At 47.3% G+C, this 20,006-nt stretch overlaps 2 protein-coding genes across 6 annotated transcripts in view; both read left to right on the top strand.

The window, feature by feature from the left end:
* The window catches only part of Dus2 (dihydrouridine synthase 2), a 40,727-nt gene extending 29,714 nt beyond the window's left edge, over nucleotides 1-11,013 (top strand). For all 4 annotated transcript variants that reach the window (XM_028768531.1, XM_028768535.1, XM_028768534.1 and 1 more), the window contains 7 exons: nucleotides 2,017-2,103; nucleotides 3,766-3,934; nucleotides 5,767-5,888; nucleotides 7,477-7,626; nucleotides 9,039-9,126; nucleotides 10,172-10,245; nucleotides 10,481-11,013. In XM_028768531.1, coding sequence (XP_028624364.1) covers nucleotides 2,017-2,103; nucleotides 3,766-3,934; nucleotides 5,767-5,888; nucleotides 7,477-7,626; nucleotides 9,039-9,126; nucleotides 10,172-10,245; nucleotides 10,481-10,718 — 928 coding nt within the window. In that variant the 3' untranslated portion in view covers nucleotides 10,719-11,013. The remainder of the gene's footprint in view (nucleotides 1-2,016; nucleotides 2,104-3,765; nucleotides 3,935-5,766; nucleotides 5,889-7,476; nucleotides 7,627-9,038; nucleotides 9,127-10,171; nucleotides 10,246-10,480) is intronic.
* Nucleotides 11,014-16,139: 5,126 nt separating this feature from the next.
* The window catches only part of Nfatc3 (nuclear factor of activated T cells 3), a 77,249-nt gene continuing 73,382 nt past the window's right edge, over nucleotides 16,140-20,006 (top strand). For both annotated transcript variants that reach the window (XM_028768642.1, XM_028768641.1), the window contains exon 1: nucleotides 16,140-16,543. In XM_028768642.1, coding sequence (XP_028624475.1) covers nucleotides 16,441-16,543 — 103 coding nt within the window. In that variant the 5' untranslated portion in view covers nucleotides 16,140-16,440. The remainder of the gene's footprint in view (nucleotides 16,544-20,006) is intronic.

Genomic DNA, 20,006 nt, shown 5'->3' with positions numbered 1-20,006 from the left:
TCTCTCTCTCTCTCTCTCTCTCTCTCTCTCTCTCTCTCTCTCTCTCTCTCTACTTCACTTCAGTGAGCATTGGCTTCTCCCTTGAATGACCCCAAGCAGATGGCTTTTCTTTTAAAGGCACTGCCTTTCTTTCCTGCCCTTGTTGGACTGCAGCTGTCCCAGTGTCTGCTTTAAACACTTCTTGTAACTGTTGCTCATCTGTTCTCTATTGGGAGCTGAATCTTTTTTTTTTAATTTTTTTAAAGATTTGTTTTACTTTTAAGTGTGTGTGTGTGTGTGTGTGTGTGTGTGTGTGTGTGTGTTTGCAGAGACCAGAAGAAAGTATTGGATCCCCTGGAACTAGAGTTTCAGGAGGTTGAGATACTGGGTGTGGGTGCTAGGGACTGACTGAACTTGTACCCTCCCTAAAAGTAGTATGTGTTCTTAACTGCTGAGCCACCTCTCCAGACAGACAGAGACAGACACATACACACACACACACACATACACACACACACACACACGTATATAGCTATAAGGGGGGTGCTCTCACTTTTGGCTCTCACTATGTAGCCCAAGATGACCTTGAATTCATGGTAATCCCTTGTCTGTTTTCCAAGTGCTGGGACTATAAGCATGGGCACTAGAGCCTGCTGAGTCAAGGTGTTTCTGAAGGCTGCTGTCTCCCTGTCAGGTAGATTGGCTTCCTCTGCCAAGCATGCCCTTTTTTTTGCATAATCCTGATTAATACACTTTGGCTGACGTTCCCTTTAGGAGGAACTCGGGTTTTATAGGAATAGCCCAGGTTACTGCTTATGCCTGTTACTAAATTTTGGGAGTATATTCTGAACAACATACGGAATGGTAAAGTGGAGCTGCCTGGATCAAAGCTAGGCGGGTTTGGAAGTGACAGATGCACACGTATACTGGATGTCTTGCTGAGGCAGTGGGCTTGAGCCTCAGTAGTCTGATTTAAAATCCCAGCTCTGCAGCTTTCTACCTATGCATCCTTAGGGAAATCATTTAACCTCTCTGATTGACACATTCCTCATTGAGTAATTAATATAATTTCTGCTTCATGGTTATTTTGAAGCTTTTATGAGATTGTAAATATGCAGCCTTGATGTATTTTAAGGAATTCCTTGCTGTAAATTAAGGAAACTTAATTTTCCCAGAAGTTGGAGGCAGTTAGAAGACTGACTTAGGAGAGTTTAGCAAGGACTTCCTGACCATCAGAAATTCAGAAATGCAGCTGTGTAGTTTTGTGTAAGATTGGCTGCTGGGGATGTAAGCCATTGGAGGTAGACGCTGGGTTGGCAGGCTCTTCTGAGAAATCCAAGACTGTATAGCACAGGAGCTTCACTTAAGCAAGAACTAGCCTGTCACCTCCCCTGCTTGTCTTCACACACAGCTTGGCCCAGGCATCGCTGTAGCGTCCCTAAGACTCGCTTACTCATGCACAGGAACTGCTTGCTGTTGACCTTGGTAGGAAGGGACCCTGGATTGTGTCCTACTTCTCCTGTGGCTTCTCCTGAGGGTCATGATCTGTGGCAGCCCCTGGAACAGGGCCTACCCCATGTCAGGTGCTTCTCCCAAAGATCAGCTGTGCAACTTGGCCTCAGCACAGGCAGCTGTGTGGGAGTGGCCAGTCTGAGCCGGGGCAGCTGTTCCAGGTCCCTGGGGACGGGCAGGGCTGGGACTATAGGGGCAGCATTTTTGAGACACTGTTTCTTATTTCTGGCAGACACAAGGGGAAGCCAGGGAAAAGCAGTGTGACCTTGGAGGGCAGGCCACCCACATTGGTCCTCTGTGGCTGTGCCCAGTCTTCAGGCTTCTGAGAGCTAGACCTAACCTTCTTGCCCCTTTGGATAGAGTTCACCCCATAGATCAGGGAGGCCATTCCCAGCAACCTGTCCTAGATAACCACGTAGCTGTCTGATCTGCTTGAGGTTCAGTAGAAAGGACAGTAGAACTTCAGGAATGATCTGGCCTTGAGCCCTCAGCCCCCAGGCCCCATCTCTTTTCTTTATCTTTAAGGAATCGTGAGGAGCGACCTCAGCACCCTGTCAGCTGTGAAGTTATAAGAGCCATTGCTGAAACCCTCTCCATCCCTGTCATAGCCAAGTAAGCCTCCGTTCTTCCTCATTTATTTTATGCTCTGCTCATTCGGAAAATACTTGTGCTAGCATAGAAAACTGGGATGGCAAAACAGGAAGAAACTGCAACAAACCAGGCATTGGTGGCACATGCCTCTGATCCCAGCACTGTGGAGTCAGAGGCAGGTGGATATCAGTGAGTTTAAGGCCAGCCTGTTCTATATAGGAGATCCAAAACTGACAAGAGAGACCCTGTCTACAAACAAACAAACAAGTTTGCTTAGCAGTTAAGGGTATCTGATACCAAGCCTGACAGTCTGAGTTCAGTCCCTGATAACTGAATCAATCCTATAACCTGTCCCCTGACCTCCACTTGAGCCATGTCATAATATTCTCCCCATCCCAACCAACCAAATAAATGTAAAACAGAAATCCTCAAAAACTGATCATAAAGGAAAAGGGGAAATGCAGCAAAAATGTAAAGTTAAGAGTGAGGCCAGCATTGACGTTCGGAGCTAGAGCTCAGGGCATTCTGATGGTAGCCTAGGCTATGGGGAAGGATAAAGATAGGTAGAAGGAAACAGTTGCAGAACCAGGCCTAGGGCAAGACAATGTCTGATCTAGAGTGATCTAGAATGCAAGATGCAGGGGTCAGTGTGAGGAGTACCAACCTAGAGCTCTTAGCAACAAGACTCAAGGACTATAAGTCAGGTCGAAGAAATCCAGACAGTGGCCAGGGAGTACATACCTTTAATTAGCCCTTGGGAGGTGGGCAGGTGGATCTTTATCTGAGGCTACATTGGTCTATATGAAAAGTTTCAGGCCAGCCAAGAAAATATGATGGGATGCTGTCTTAGAAAAAGGATGGAAGGAAAGAAAAGAAGGAAGGAAGGAAGGAAGGAAGGAAGGAAGGAAGGAAGGAAGGAAGATGGATGGATGCCGGGCATAGTGGAGCACACCTTTAATGTCAGCACTTGGGAAGCACAGGCAGGCAGATCTCCATGTTGAGGTCAGCCTGGTCTACATAATGAGTTTCGGGACAACCAGAGCTATGTAGAGAGACCCTGTTTCACAAAAAGAGGGCAGGGGGAGGAAAAGGAGGAAGAGGAAGAAGAAAGGAAAGAAGAATGTATGGATGGATGGAAGGAAGGAAGGAAGAAAGATCCAAACAAGCATATTCTGGGTGCTACAGATACTTGTGCTAGCAAGTACGTGGTTTTGATGAGCACCTCAAAGACTTAATAGGAAGACTCGGGGAGCTTGCACATTGCACACAGAAGTCCTGAGGAAAGTTACCTCTGACCAGCAGAACGAATGGATAGGGCGCAGGCGGTGCTAGATCCTATGTCTTCAGAAAAAGAAAACATAGAGGTGGCTTGCAGGACTAATGTCTCAGTTTCAGTCATACATCTTCAAATATTGTCTGCCTTTGGCCACTGTTTTGGATAGTAGAGAAGAAAAGTCAAACTTCTAAAAAAAAACCCACACTCTTGTATGCCAGACATAGTTTGGCTGTTCTCTGTATTGCTTTGTGTCCCTCATTAACATCGGGTTATGCACTGTCATCACGTAGAGTCCTGGTAGTCGAAGGGACTCGGCGAAAGCTTACTCATAGTGAATGGCAGATGAGTTCTGGAAACACTGGAAGGCTCCATTACGGAATTCCTCTGAGCCCCCTGTTGCTTTCTAGTGGAGGATCTCACGATCACATCCAGAAGCATTTGGACATAGAAGAATTTCGACAAGCCACTGCTGCCTCCTCGGTGATGGTGGCTCGAGCCGCCATGTGGAACCCCTCCATCTTTCTCAAGGACGGCCTCCGTCCCCTGGAGGAAGTCATGCAGAAGTACATCAGATACGTACGTCTTTGCACTTTTTCTTTCTTTCTTTTACTTCTTAGTTTTAACATAGAGACTTATCACCTAGGCTGACCTCCAGTTCCTTATTCTCTTGCCTCTACTCCCTGTGTTGGGATTGCAGGCATGTGCCACCACACTCAACTTGACAATAGCTTGTTCTTCTCACTCGAGTGTGGTAGTTGTGCTAAAGGATTTGTTTTATTTTTATTTATTTATTTATTTATTTATTTATTTATATTTATTCTGATGAGTTCGCTGGGTACAGCCCTGGGACGCTGGGATTCTATACTGGGCTGCACATATACACAGGTGGAAACAGTGAGCTGTCCTCAAGCTCTCCAGTGAGCTGGATTTGAGCAGAGATTCCAGCCCTTCCCCAGGGCAGTTTTCCACTTTCCTTTTCAGTCCCAAATCTCACTCATGCCTGGGGTTATCTATGTTCTCCTCCAGCTGTGGCATCCAGGCGGTTTTCTGATGGCTAATTAAGCTGGGGTGGTAGGATGAGGCATTTGTCCAGTTTTGGGAAGCTTCTGTCCTAAAGCCTCCTGTCCCCAGTGCCGCAGCCCATATCCTCTTGGTTCTCGGTGTCCTGTGGTGGGCAGGAAAGGGCTGGAACCTCTGCTCAAATCCAGCTCACTGGAGAGCTTGAGGACAGCTCAGTGTTCCCACCCGTGTACATGTGCAGCCCAGTATAGAATCCCAGCGTCCCAGGGCTGAACCTGACAAACTCATTTAAAAAAAAATCCTTTAGTTCAACTAGCACATTCGTAGTGACTGAGCGAGCTACGGCAAAGGGCTTTAGCTCCGCCCAGGCCAGCCGGCCAGCTCTTCTGGCCACCTGGCAAGTGTTTGTCCGAGAAGACATGTTCAGCAGTGCTGAGCCTGCTTACTAGGTGAAAGGTGATGCTATCACTGTTCTGCCATCCTTCGGCAGCTTGCAAGTGGGTGTGTTGTCACAGAGAAAGGGAATAGCCTCAAGCATCAACATGGATGCTTTTAGCATCCATGATCAGGTACTTTCTAAGCTAGACAAGCTGACTCATGGTCCTGCTCCTGGCTGGGACTTACCCACTTACTCCATACCTTCTCCTAAGCATGCCATGGCACTAGGTACTGAAAGCAGGCCTAAAGGAGACGCCACAACAGGGTGGGGGTGGGGGTGGGGGTGAGCACTTGAGGTGGTTCTGTAGGCCTGTCTATAAAGCCTTTACCTACTGCGGCTATCCTGCCCTGCCCCTAGCTGGGTAAGTATCCATAGTGTTATTTCTGGGAGGTCATCTGGCTTCCCTGGGCCTCACTTCTCAGGCTGTAGAGTAAGGTAACCTCTGTACCTATCTTTTTATAGATATTCAAGTTGATAAATTATGTGTATGAACATGCTTAGATGGGGTTGTGCCCCACCCACCTAGGGGAAGGTGAAGAGCATTTGTCAGGATATGGTTGATCCTGGTTGTAAGGGATAGAAATCTCACCCCAGCCCTAGGGCTAGATTTCCTCTGCCAAAATTTGCTGCGTTCCTTTCCCTGCCCTGGAAGATGCCCAGCATTTGTTTCTCTGTATTAGCCTGTGATGCCTGAAGCATGGGTTGGTTTTTTATACTTTTATCTTCAGTCAGGCTGTCTAAGTGGGCATGTTGTTCAACATGAGCCTTAGTTTGTATGACAGCAGGAGGAACAGGTAGCAGGGTGGAGGCAGTTCTTATGTGGGGGCAGGTCACACAGGCTTGGCTTTAAGCACACTTCTAATGCCCTCTTAGAACCCCTTTCCTTCCTCTGGGAAGTCGCCTCAGCATTTGCTGGTAGCTGGTGGGCTCATGTTAGTTCTCCTCTCAGGCGGTGCAGTATGATAACCACTACACCAACACCAAGTACTGCTTGTGCCAAATGCTTCGGGAACAGTTGGAGTCGCCCCAGGGAAGGCTGCTTCATGCTGCCCAGTCTTCCCAGGAAATTTGGTAAGAGTACAGTGGTCTCTCTAGCTATTCTTGCAGACGTGACCCAGACTTGACCTTGATCCCTAAGATTTTGCTGAGGGATCAGGGATGTGTATGTGTGGGAGTGGGGTGGTAGTACGGTTTTCCTTTGTAGAAGGGAGTACTTTCACAGCTTTGAAACCTTCCGTTCTTCGACTATCTTAGTAGCAGTTTTGGTAACTAGGGTGCTGTTAGATTAGGACAACATCGAGCTTAGGGACCACAGGTCTCCTTAAGTGTGAATACTTTTTCTCAGGTTTCAGCTTCCCAAGAAGGTAGTTTTTGTTACTAGCTTTTGTATGTATGTATGTATGTATGTATGTACGTACGTATGTATTTATGTTTGAAGACAGGGTCTCTCTGTAAAGTCCAGGCTGTCCTGAACTCCTGGAGGTAGGTAAGAGATAGGCCTGGGATGGGCCTTTTGCATGCCATGTTAACAAACAAACAAACAGTGATCAATAGAGACGAGGCTTTCTGGACAGCGGTGGTGCACGCCTTTAATGCCAGCACTTGGGAGGCAGAGGCAGGCGGATTTCTGAGTTCGAGGCCAGCCTGGTCTACAGAGTGAGTTCCAGGACAGCCAGGACTACACAGAGAAACCCTGTCTCAAAAAAAAAAAAAAAAAAAAACCGAGGTGGGGGTGGGGGCAGAGAAAACCAGAGAGAGAGAAAGAGAGGGTGAGAGAGAGATTATGAGGGGAGCTTTAGAGCTCTTGGCAAATGCCTACTTCCATTATGCTAGTCAGGGAGGCTGTGTCTTGGTCCTTCTGATCGATCTACTGCAGCTTTAGATCATGAGGCTAATGTCTGGAGGTCTTTGGCAGCTTAGCCTCCTCCCGGCTCTTTGAGCTTCCTGTCTACTGTCACCATGATTCAGGTTTGAGTCCTGTCTTAAAGGCCTTTTCTCCTAGCATTGGCTATATGTACCCTTCTTCCTCTAAGGCTTTCTGGATCACACTTGCCTTCAGCGATCCATGTGGAGGGGTGTTTTTAGAAGGGAAAGCTCTTCAGGAAGCTTCTCTTCTATCCTTGGCTTGTACTGATGGTTCTGCCCTTATCTCATAAAGGTCAAGCAGCTCAACATCAGTGTTTTGTGACTTCCAGAAGAGAATTTAACTCTGGAGCCCTGTGTGGTTCAGACCAGGTCCATGGTAACCATGGGCAGCAAGGAATCAGTCAGTCCTCAGTACTTTGTCTTTTCTTCCCTTGGGCCCACATGAAGATGATAGTATGCACATCTCAGTTTAGGTCAGCTCTGCTATGTTGGCTTGTTGGAAACATCCATCCTTGTGGTCATCATTGGGAAAGAACTGAGAGAATGGTTGTGGGGTAACCTGTGGAATCCTTTCTTCCCTAGCCCAACCTCCCTCCAGTGTTCACACTCAAAGGTTCAAATTCATGCGCTACCTTACAGTTTAGGCAGATGCCAAGGTGTATAAACAGTATAGTCTGATGATCAGACCTGGTAGAGTTTTGAGATCTGTGGTACAGGAGTTTCTTGGGCTCCTGCAGTACCCTGGATTCTGATCTACTAAGGTTTTTATCCTGCTCCACCTCTTTCTCCACAGTGAGGCCTTTGGCCTTGGCACCTTCTATGAGGAGACCGTTCGGGAGCTCAGCGCTCGGCGAGCTGACCTCTTGGCCAAGACTCCAGAGGCACTTGAGGAGCCAGCTGAAGATACCTCTGGCATCATTAAAATGGCTATCAGGTTTGACCGGTAGGTTTCCAGTATATTCCAGGGCAAGTTGCCTTGGAGTTTTAGTCCTGGAACTCACTCTGTAGACCAGGCTAGCCTCGAACTCTCGAACTCAGAAATCCGCCTACCTCTGCCTCTCAAGTGCTGGGATTAAAGGCGTGCGCCACCACCGCTCGGCTTTAGTGCTGTTATGTGTGAATAATGTCAAGCATAGGGACCACAGATCTCCTTAGTATGGATACTTGGTCTTGGTTTTCAGTTTTCCAAGGTGCTTTTTATTGTTTTTTGTTTGTTTCGTTTTTGAGACAAGATCTCTCTACATACCCATGCTGTCCTGGAACTTAGTATGTAGACCAGACTGATTTTGAATTCACAGAGTCAACTTGTCTTAGACTCTTAGAGTCCTGGCATTCAAGGCATGTGCTACCTCAAGGATTGTATTGAAGGCAGGATCTCATGTAGCCCAGACTGACCTTGAACTTACCATGTAGCTATTGATGACCTGAACTCCTTGCTTTCAAAGAGAAGATGCGTTCAGGGAAGAAGACAGTACCTGAAACCCAGGCAGCACTGGTCGGGGAATATTTTTCTACGTCAGACAGAATTGAACTCTACAGTTTTCCTGACCCACTTCCTTCTACAACTTGAGAAAGGGAGATGGGTCTTTCTGTTCTTCAGAATCTGTGCTTTCCCCTGAAGCTCTTGTCTTTCTTTGGCTCTGTATCCCTGCTCATACCCTGCCCCTCACCAGGCCAGTGGGCCCTCTCTAGGCAGAAGTAGCTCCAGTCCGATTCTTGCCTTGCACTGTGACTCAGCTTTGAGTGGTGCCCTCATTCTTGTCCCCTGCCATCTGGGTCTGAGCCTTCTCCAGTCTCCAATGCCCAGACCAGGAGCCAGTCTTATCTGGCAAGGACTTGAGGTGGGGTTAAGTGGACAGCTGTTGGGCGGTCATGTGCCAGAGGGAGCTCCCAGTGGAAGTTGGAACATGTCCCTCCCTGTCACAGACAGACTCTGAAGCCAGAGTTTATTGTGTCTGTAGCAGAGCAGATAACCCTGCCACTCAGCAGATGGAATCACATTGGGCACTAAGCTAGAGCTCTATGCCCACTGTGTGGTCACCTCCACCCATCCCCTCAGATCTGGCCTTGAAAGGCCAAGCAAACCTTCTTTCCTGGCTATTGAAGGCTGTTTTCCAGCCTGCCACTCGGAGAACTGGGAGTTCTCACTACATGCACTCATTATTGTGCTAAGCATGGAGAAGCCCATCTTCCCTTTAGATTAAACCTAGGATGCACCTCCAGAAGGGAATGGGCACAAGAGCCTTGGGCAGCAACCTGATACCTCAGTTTCTTCAGTTCCTATAGTACCTACCAGTGGCTGATTGGTGGCTCAAATGGCAAATGGGCCTTAACTGTTTCTCCTCCTTTTCCTAGGAGAGCGTACCCACCCCAGATTACCCCCAAGATGTGCCTGCTGGAATGGTGTCGGAGAGAGAAGTTGCCACAGCCTGTGTATGAAACAGTGAGTTTTTCTGGCTGTTTCCTGTCTGGCATCCAACCCCAGTGCCTCCTTCACTGCTACCATCCCCATACTACACTCACAGCGTATCCTCAGCGCCAGGCTGCCTGGGTAGCATCTGAACTTGCTGTCCATAGATGTGCATAGGTTGCTAGTAGTAGGGTCAGTTGCTGATAGCCCCTCATCTCAAACCTTGGGCTTGCTGTCCAGTTCTGGCACATATATATCTTTGAGTTGGGCTTCAGCCAGTGGGGCACAGAATTATGGCCACATATAGGTGGAAACCTTGAGATAGTTTTGCTTTACTTCCTTTGATCCCCATGGCTGTTCTGTCTTTCCTACTGCCTTCTGGCCTCCTCTGGGCCTTGTGTTCTTTCTACCAGAGTGACTTTTGGAAAACAAATCTAACCTCTGTCTCTTTTGTTCAAGTTACCAGCTCCTCAGAACACGAGACCCACCCCCAAATCCTTTGCTGTTTCATCTCTTCCACTCAGCTCCAGCCATACTGCCTGATCCCTCTGCCAGATGTACCTTTTTTGCCCTCACACTTGTTCCTTCTCAGTCCTTTGCCATCTGGTGAACTCCTTTCTGCTGGGAACTGGCCCACATAGAAGTCAGTAGGCAGAGGCCCCATAGTGAGGTTCAGATAATAGCCCTTTGTTTAGTTAGTGACAGAACTCTGACACACTTGATATCATTGTCAATTTGCATAACTGCCTTTTTCTCCTGAAAGATGCAGCAGGTACTTTCCCTTGGGCGGAGCATGTGATCAGGGAGCTTCCATTTGACTTAAGTTAGAAGTTCTAGCCCAGCAGTTGTGGCGCCTGCTTTTAGTTCTAGCACTCAGGAGGAAGCAGGTGAAGTTCCAACTTTGAGGCCAGCCTAGTCTACAAAACAAGTTCCAGGACAGTCAGGGCTACACAGTAAAACATTGTCTTGAAAAACCCAAGGTGGGGTGGGGGTGGAAGAAGTCTTTGTTCCTTTATGTGTTGAGCATGTGGTGACACAGGTGGGCAGTCTTCTGTTTCCTTTGCTCTCTCTGCACCAGGTTCAGCGACCTATAGATCGCATGTTCTGCTCTGTTGTCACTGTTGCGGAACAAAGGTATCAGTCCACCTTGTGGTAAGTCCTCATTAGAGGGTAAGAGACTGTTAGTGTGGGGTTCCAAGTCTACTTTGGGTCTGGGACGTGGGTGGATTGTGTGTGGGTGGATTGTGTGTGTGAGAGCACTCAGTGATGAGCCCTCTTAGCAGTTTTTTTTATCAGAGTCTGTTCAAAGTATTTGTAGCCACAGGGCTTCAAGGCTATATAGTCCTACTGTTTACTTGTTTTATTAACTGTTGCTTCATTTACCCAGGGACAAGTCCAAGAAACTGGCGGAGCAGACTGCAGCAATCGTGTGTCTGAGGAGCCAGGGCCTTCCTGAGGGTCGGCTGGGTGAGGAGAGCCCCTCCTTGAACAAGCGAAAGCGAGAGGCCCCTGACCAAGACCCTGGGGGCTCAAGAGTTGAGGAGCCAGCACTACCTGGGGAGATATGCAAGAAGCCACTTGTCACCTTGGACAGCAGTGAGGAGAAGCTGCTGGAAGGCTGCTGACCCCTGCCCTGGTGGACAGTGTGAGGGACAGTGTGACGGGGTTATGGGTGCCGGCACCTGAACCAGGTGCCCTTGGACAGTGTGCTGGCCCTTGACGTGTGAAGTTACAGGTCTTGGCCCAGGCCATCAGTCTGAAACAAGTGCCAAGAAATGTCCAAGGGTAGTGCTGTCTCTCGTATGTCTGATGGCTAAGCCAAGTTCCCAGTGATTTGAATGTTTCTTTGAAAATGAGGTTTTTAGGCCTCACTTCCAACTTCACACTGGTATCGTGCAATAAAGACAACTTTGACTCTCACCGAAGGCCAACTGCTTCAACCTAATATCCTGACATAATTTTTCTACTTCTACTCTCTGTGCCAAGCTGGAGCTTCCCAAAGCATATCTCTTACACGTAGGGAATGAGTGGACCTTTGGGGTCCACTGGATTTTGGTGAAAGCAGGAAAGGACCAAGAAAACCATTTTAATGAGGTGTTAATCTTCTATTGACTTTCCTGATGAGAGGTCTGTGTAACCTCAGAAAAAAACAAGAGTATCCGATACCCCATAAAGGGCCAACCACACCTAGTGGTCTTGGGGAGCGGGGAGGGTAATGGGCCAGGAGTCTCCTTTGTGACTTACAGCTAATTTGAACTCGGACCTGATGAAGTGCCTGCTCAGGGCAAGGAACACCTGAGGGCCAGTGATGGTGGCAATTTGGCTTTTGTCAAATGCAACAGTCACAGATCACTCACCCCCTCACTCCCCTCCCCACCCCACCCCCCAGTCCCACTAGAGGTGAAAGGAAGTGGTAGATTCTCTTTAATTTCCTCCTGGCAGCAAGAAGCAAACAAATAGCTCCCACACATTTATTGGGGCCTCCCCACTCCCCTACTGGGAGGGGTGGCCTGACCAAAGGTCCCTGCCCTGCCCCACCCCCGCTTCCTCTGCTGTAAACAGGCTGTGTGACCTTCCTTTTGCCAGGGTATATGGGGGGAGGATTCCCCTCTAGACTGAACCTTTCTTTCCCACAAGCCCCCTGAGGACAGCCTCTTGACTCTCTGGTAACTTGCAGCCCCAGGCCCTGTGGTGTCTGAATCAAAGGCTTGGTGGTTTAGGCTTTCCATATTCTATTGCCACCCTCACTGCTCTTTGTTCAGATAGTTACCATACTTCCAGGGGCCTCCCGCAGCCCCTTACCTTTTGACCTTGGGTAACTCACTTCTAGTCTTCTGCCTCTTAGTGGAATCAGTTGTCTTTTGCATGTGCGAGGCTGGGCTGTGATGGGTACTATGTGGTTGTGTGTTTCTGCTTGCTGAGAGACTGCCTTAACTTTTCATTCTACTGCTGGGGACTCCACTAAGAAGGAAGATAGTCTTGGTCTGACCCCAGCCGTCAATGATTTTGAAAGTTCGTACCTAGATTTGTTTCTACTAAACTTGTCTTAAAATTTCCCCTTTACCTTTTCTTGTACTTGGAATGGAAGTAGGAAGACCAAGGTCCCCAGAGGACCCCTTCCTCCCAGGCATGCTAGAGCAGGATTTGGGGGACAGACAGACCATCAAGTGCAGTGGCCATGGGGATTGATGTCAAGCCTCTTTTTCCCCACTAGTGTGGTTTTCCTGGAGCATCTCCTTCCCTGGCAAGGTCAGATTTGTTTTCCCGGTTCAGGAAGCAGACAAAAGGGTACTGCTAAGATTCAGGTGGCATTGAGGTGGGTGGGAGGAGCTCTGAGGACCCTGGGGAGAGTCTTGTAGCCAGCTGAGGAGGGGCTGGTTAGTATGTGCCCAGTGATGGGGCATAGCTGGCAAAGATCCTAGGCGAATGTGCTGGTTCTAGTCCTTGAATAATTTGTTCATTAGCATAGTTCACTGATGTCTGCTTTGGACTCAGTGACCTGCCCAAGATCTGGGACTGACTGAAAGGCCTAGTCAAGCCCAAAGGCATTGTCTCTCCAGGTCTACCCTCAAAATAATTCGCTTAAAAGTTCCCAACCCCTTCCTGGGAGAGAAGTAGTAGTACCCACCCATTCATGTCTTTGATTGAAGCATTCTCCTTAGCCTGTCTTTTTTGTTGTTGTTGTTTTTTGAGACAGGGTTTCTCTGTGTAGCCCTGGCTGTCCTGGAACTCACTCTGTAGACCAGGCTGGCCTCGAACTCAGAAATCCGCCTGCCTCTGCCTCCCAAGTGCTCTCCTTAGTCTGTCTTATAGGGGTCTTTTTGTTCTCTTTTGTCTTGAGATAGTATCTTGTGCAGTCTGAGCTAGCCTTGAACTTTATTTATATGTATTTATTGTTTATTACTCTGTGCTGGGGGATGCATCTGGATATCAGAGGATGACTTTGGGAAATCATTTCTCTCCTTCCATCTTTATGTGGTTTCCAGGGATCAAACTCAGTTCGTCAGGCTTGTGTGGCAAGTGCAATCTTGTTAGCTCCTTTAACAAATTTTTCATTTTAAAATTTATTTTTACTTACAGTTTTATGTTGTGCCGGGGATTGAATCCAGAGGTTGGTGAATGCCAGGCAAGCACTCTTGTAACTGACCTACATCCCCAGTGACAGTGTTGTTGTTTTTATTCTGCAGTGGAGTTTTGTTACGTAGCCCTGGCTGGCCTGAAACTTGCTTGTTCTTTAAACCATTCTTACTCCCAACTTGCAGCTGCCTCCATGTGCTATGCTTACAAATGGGTACCACCACACTCTGCTTAGAATAAATGGTTTTATATTCCATGAGAAGGAGGGTAAGGTTGGAGCAGTTGGCGAGGATTACAAAGTTACCGAAAGAAGCTTGATTTGGGGAAAGATAAAGGGGAATCTTAGGTCTTAACTCCCACAGGCTTAAGTCCTCCCAGGTGCTACTCCTTTCAGGACTTTGGTCTTGGAAACTGCTCCCTGGACCAAGTCCAAACCCCTAGTCCAGCAGGAAAAGACAGTGATGGCCTGGGTTCCCAGTACTCTGTGCTGACTTCAGCAACTGACATTTTGAGATTAGAGTTGTCTGGTTTTAACGTATCCATCCAAATGGAGCTGATCCAGGCAGTCCTTTTCTCTATGGCCAGCATTGGCACAAAGGTAGAGAGCAGGCACAGCAAACTAAGAGTTTGAAGGGTGTATGTGTGTGAGAGTGTGTGTGTGTGTTGTGAGCGGGGAGGGGTATATGGCACAGAGAGAAAGAATTTCTAAACTTGAAGGTTCCTGGTTTTCCCTAGTATGAAACAAGGGACAGGGCTGGGCTAAGCTCTGTATCATGCATGCCTTGGTTCTGAGGCATAGAAGAAGCCTCAGAAGTAGAGCCCCAAGGCCAGGCCTATGGCAACAGATGAAAGAAAAAGATATCTCTTGATTCTCAAGCCTGGGTCATAATTTACACAGGAGGAGCAAAGGGTCTATGGAGACCCCAGTGGTCTCTGTCTACTCTCAGGTTCTATCTGCTGTACCTCCCACCAGGCTCTGTGAGAGATCTGCAGTTGGAGCAGATGGTGAGCAAGGGCTTTGGGGAAAGATCTTGACCCTCGCTGGGGAAGCAGTGAATGAGTATGCATATTGGAGAAGGGGAGCCTGTGTGTGTGTGTGTGTGTGTGTGTGTGTGTGTGTGTGTGTGTGTTGGGGGAACCTTCATGGCCTACAGGAGTCTAGTTGCTGTGCTTTCTTGTTTCTCTTTCTCCCTCCTTCCCTTTCCCCTTCCTCCTCTTCCTCTTGCCTAACACAGTTGGTTCATGCTGCCTTTCTTACAAAAGTAGTAACTCATTTCCTACAATTGGTTCTTATCTCTGCTGAGCCTTTAACACTATGTTAGCCTTTCCTACAACCTGACCCTTTTCTTTATAGTGCCGGTACTCCATGTCTGGGAAAAAAAAAGATGTATGGCCGAGCATTTAATAAATAGGTGGATTTTTCTGTGGCCCCTTATGAAGTGTAGGAATTGACAGGCCAGGGTCTACATTCTGCCTCTCTGGTCAGATATATATATATATATAATTTTTTTTTGTTTGTTTGTTTTGAAACAGGAAACAGGGTTTCTCTGTGTAGTCCTGGCTGTCCTGGAACTCACTCTGTAGACCAGGCTGGCCTCGAACTCAGAAATCCGCCTGCCTCCCAAGTGCTGGGATTAAAGTCGTGTGCCACCACTGCCCGGCTATATTTTTATTTTTAAAAGATTTATTGTGACTTTATGTACATGAATGTTTCACCTCCTTGTATATATGTGTACTATATGTGTGCCTTTTGACTATAAAGCCAGAAGGAGTCATCAGACACCCTGGAAGTTACAGATGGTAAGTCACTATGTCAGTGCTGGGAACCAAATCCAGATCCTCTGGAAGAACAGCGAGTGCTCTATCTCTCCAGCTCTGCTGCCTCTTTAGCCTAATTCACCTGGTTGAGGTGAAGTTGTAACTGGAAGGGGAGGGAGACTGCTGATGTGGGGGAGGTTGTCACTGGCTTCTCCCAACTCTTAATCATGCTCTAAGTAAACAAGACTGAGTCCCCAGACTCCAAGGGATGGTGTCTTGGGCCATCTCAAGTCTCACCGGGGAAGGCAGGCTCTTTGAGATGGAGCTAAGATTGAAAACGAGTTCTTTTTGACAGTATCACATCCTATATGTAGGCTTTCATTGCTCGAGTGTCACAATATCTTAGTCTCACAGTTGTGTACTAGGATGCAGAAGTCAAGAAGGGGACTTTTCTCTGTGCCTGCTCGACTTCCATCAGGGACCAGACCTGGCCCCTCTGATTTAAGTGAGCCCTAGAATGCACGGTATTCTCAAGATAACAGTTCTCTGGGCCTGCTAGGGACAAAGGCACAGCCACTGAAGCGGGCCCCACCCCCCACCCCACCCCACCTCACCCCACCCCACCTCACACCATAGGGTAGATCTGAATCAACTCCAGACTTGTCTCGAAAGGTTTTCTTTAGCTCCACCCCGAACTACTCAGAAGCTTGAACCAATCCCTGGCCCTGTCGAGGTTACGCCATTGAAGTTGGTATAGAGGGACACGGGGGCGAGTGGTATGTATAGGTAACCTTTGAGGTGGTCTGACGCATCCACTCTAAACTCAAGCCAGAAGGGAAAAGTACCTCTGTGGGGCCAAATATCCGGACACCTACAACCGGGGCGCTCTGCTACCCACTTCCTTGACGTGAGCTCCGCCCAATAGATAGTCTCCAATTGTCCTACGTGGGTTCCCAATCTAATTAGACAGCGCTATTGGCCCTCCACTGGTCTTGGTTTAGAAACTGCGGAAGAAATAGACTTTAACTACAACTCCCGAGAGGGAGCAGGGCTCTGTAGCTCCTTGCTCACGTGACTTCCTCCTCGCAGAGGACTCACGCGATAGGCCGGCGAGGAGGCGGGGCCCATGAGTGTCAGCGGAGCCGGCGGCCTATGGGCCGCCCCGTCGGACGGGAGCGCGGCGAGGGGCGGGGCTGGACGCACTGCAGGGCGCGGGAGCGCGCCGGCGGCGGTGGTGGCAGTGGCGGCGACTGTGGGGGTGGGGGGCGGGGAGCTTTGGTTGAGGCGGCCGTGGCTGTTAAGCACCCTCGACTGGCGGCGGCGGCGGCTCCTAGTGTGGCGGGGCAGTCGGCCAGCTTTCTAGGTCGGAACGTAACGCTCGGCCTCGCGGGCCCCGCCCGGAAAGTTTGCAGTGCAGCCGCGACCTCCTGGCCGGCGCGGCCCAGCATGAAGCGGCGCTGAGGAGCCGCCGCAGCCGCCTTAGGAGGAGGCGCTGCACCCCGGGCCACGCCGATGACTACTGCAAACTGTGGCGCCCACGACGAGCTCGACTTCAAACTCGTCTTCGGCGAGGACGGGGCACCAGCGCCTGTGTCCCAGGTCTCGCGGCCTGCAGGTGGGTGCCGGGCCAGCCGGGACTGTGGAGCGTGCCCTCCCCGCGCTCCCGCCAGCTCGCCTTTCCCCTGGTCCCCCTGGTGCGTGCGTGTGGCGAGTAAAGCCTGATTTAATTTGAGGAGGAGGCGTGTGGTTCGGGGCGACGTGGAAGTGGCTTGGCTGCAAGCGAACTAGTAGGGAACTCGACTCCGGGAGGCCAGTGGCCGGCGGACGCCCGGGGTTTGGAGGCAGAGGTTGGGGCCAAAGCCCCAAGAGGTTTCTGGTTGTCGTAGCTGTGCCAGCGTGGTGCAGAGGAAATGTCTCCGAGAAGTGTAAGCGCGCTTAGCTGTTTTTAGGCTATTTGTAAAATTCTTTAATTGAAAGATGCGTGTTCTTGTACTGTAGGACTCTTTTAAAAGTCTAGTTTTAAAAATTTACTTCGTTAGGAGAGCAACACGTTCGAGTTAGCGACCAGTTGTGCAAATTTATATTCCCCACTTAGTTTCAAGTATATTATAACGGACTTTTCTGAAAACTGGGTTGTTTTGCTTGAACAAAGTGTTTCTGCAGATTAAAAACAAACAAACAAGATACGTCGCTTTTTTTTTTCTATAAGTCAACTTTTGTTTTAAGAAAAAGCTCTTCTCAGAAGATATTTTAAAAGAGATCTTAGGTTGGGAAAGCTGGACACCATAATGCTTGCGGGTCAAACCAGTCAGGAAATAGAAACAGGATGATGACTGGGGACTAACTAATCTCTCCTGTGACCTGGTTTGGAATAGTGTGGTTCATTAAGTTCAGTTTTCTTGTTACATATGCAAGAGGACTTAGAAAAAGAAGGTGGATAAGAGTATCCCTATTTATTCTTGTCAGTATTAAGTGAATTACTTACAGTTATTCATAGTATACTGAAGTCTAATACATTGGTTTCTCAGAGTTCCATTGACTCTCTAGGTTCCTTCTCAGCCTTCCAATGCTGTTTTTAACGTGATAAATAATTACAATAGTTAAGAATTGACTCTGTTTATTTTCAGTTCCATTAGCATTATTTGAATTAGCCTTCTGTTGAAGATACTAGTGGATACTTAGTTGGGTAGTGTTCTGCAGATAGATGCAAAGTCTTCGGCTCCTGATGAAAGTTGGGAAACAGATTAGACACATAGCTCAAGTAACTATTACTAGGCAAACTGAATTGTCATAAATTTTATATATAAAATAAATAGAAAAAGTGGGGTTTCTGGAGAGGATGGCATTGGATTGCACTTAGGTTGTGGAAATTGAAAAAAGTAAAACAACTTGTTTGAGTGAATTTTTAGGGGAAAAAAAAGGTTGTAATTGGATTTGTAGTTGAAATTCCCAGAGGTATACATGAGCAGTTTTAGTTTCACCAGAAGCTGACTTTAAAACGTTCTAGGAGGTTTTCTCTCCGCCTCCCAGCTTCTTCTTTTTTTTTTTTTTTCTTCTATCATTTATTTCTTAGAGTCTAGTGCTGCGTAGTTTCCCACCTCATCTTCCAAGTGGTGATATTGGAGGCCATGTGCCACCATATTCAGTGGTCATTTTCTTAAGGATATTTGTTTCCCATTATGGTCAAAATCATGTGAAAAGGTAAAACTTTTTGCTTTTGTATTTTATTGAGACAGTTTTTCACTATGTGTAACAGGCCAGCTTAGAACTATGTAGCCCAGGTTGGCTTCAGAATGGAAGTATTCCTCTTCCTTCAGCCTTTGAGACTATTGGGATTACTGATGTGAGACACCACACTCAGCTATTTTATTTAATAAAGTTGTGTTGCTGGGCAGTGGTGGCGCCTTTAATCCCAGCACTTGGGAGGCAGAGGCAGGTGGATTTCTGAGTTTGAGGCCAGCCTGGTCTACTGAGTGAGTTTCAGGACAGCCCGGGCTATAAAGAGAAACCCTGTCTCGAAAAAAAACCAAAATAAAAAATTTAAAAAAATTAATACAGTTGTGTTTTTATGAGTAAATACCACTTAAATTTTGAATCAATACTTATTGTTTTTTTTCATGGTAGTTAACATTGTTTTGGTTCTTTGACTGATTGTTCAGTTCCACAAAATAGATCTTGGTAATTTTGGCCTACATTAGTTCTGTGTTTCTCTGAAAGTTTGAGAGTAGTTAGAGCACATTGAGATTTCCATTCATTGAAAATATTTTTGAAATTTCCACAATTTCTTTGTGGAAATTGAACATGATGTCGCATACCTTGAATCCCAGTACTTGGGAAGCAGAGATAGGTGGAGATCTCTGAGTTCAAGGCCAGCCTGGTGGTCTACATAGAGAGTTCCAGAATAGCCTGTCATTTTTTTTTTTTTAAATCAAACTGTTTTGTTTTTTCTTAGTATCTAACTTCAAAATTACTATACACTCCAGTAAATAGAAACTTTAGAATCATTAATGTAGTGCCAGGCAAAGTATTTACTGTAACTCAGTGTTTGTGTGTTTGTAATCTATTCTTCAGAAGAAGTAGAGGCAGGCAGACCACAAGTTTGAGGACAATATGACTTATGTAGAACATTCCATAACTATGTGGTAAGACCATGCTCAAAAAAACAAACACAATAAACAATAAAAGTCACCTATGTATAGTGCACTCCATCATTACAAAGGGCAGCTTCTAATACTCAGTGCACTGCTTACATCTCTCTTTTAGGTTTGCTGTTACAGTAATTGTCTGAAAATTCAGTTTTTTTCTGTGTGTGTGAACATGTTGTGTGTAAGTTACAGCTCTTTCTCAGGTGTCATCCTCAGTAAATAAAGCTGCCCATCTCTTTTAAGGCAGGGTCTCTTCATTGGCCTGGAGCTTTCCATTTAGACTAGACTATCTATCTAGTGAGCCTCAGGGATCTTCCTGTCTCTGCCTCCCCAGTGCTGCCATTACAAACCTGTATTGCCACACCCAGCATTTTTATGTAGCCTCTGGGAATCAAACTTAGGTCCTAATACTTTACCTACTGAACTCTCTCCTTATCCTATTTATTTTGACAAGGTCTTCGTATACTCTGTACTCCTAGCTATTCTGCTCTCACTGTGTACTAGAGGATGACCTTGGACTTTTTAGCTGGAACCATCTCAGGTGATCCTCCGTTTACTTCCTAAATGCTGCCATTATAGGCATGGCTTACATATGTCTAGCTTTCAATTTCAATTTGTTTATTTAAGGCAATGTTCCACAAAACAGGTTAGCACTCACTCACTTTGTGTGTGTGTGTGTTTGTATGTTTGTGTATGTGTCCTCCGTCCATGTGCACACACAGAGATTTGAGGAGGAAGTGCAATGTTCTGCTTTATTGTTCTCTGCCTTATTCCCTTGGAGACAAGATCTTTCACTGACCCCAAAGCTATGCTGGTGGCCAGTTAGCCATCATAATTCTCTGTATCAACCTCCTACCTCACTGCAGTTACAGACAGTTGTGAGCTACCCATTGTGGGTCTTCATAATTGCTTAGCTATCCTTCCAGCCCCAAA

Source organism: Grammomys surdaster, unplaced genomic scaffold, assembly GCF_004785775.1.
Source record: "Grammomys surdaster isolate TR1022 unplaced genomic scaffold, NIH_TR_1.0 187, whole genome shotgun sequence".
Taxonomy (NCBI): domain Eukaryota; kingdom Metazoa; phylum Chordata; class Mammalia; order Rodentia; family Muridae; genus Grammomys; species Grammomys surdaster.
The sequence above is the reverse complement of the archived record's forward strand: the minus strand, read 5'-3'. Positions and strand labels throughout refer to the sequence as shown.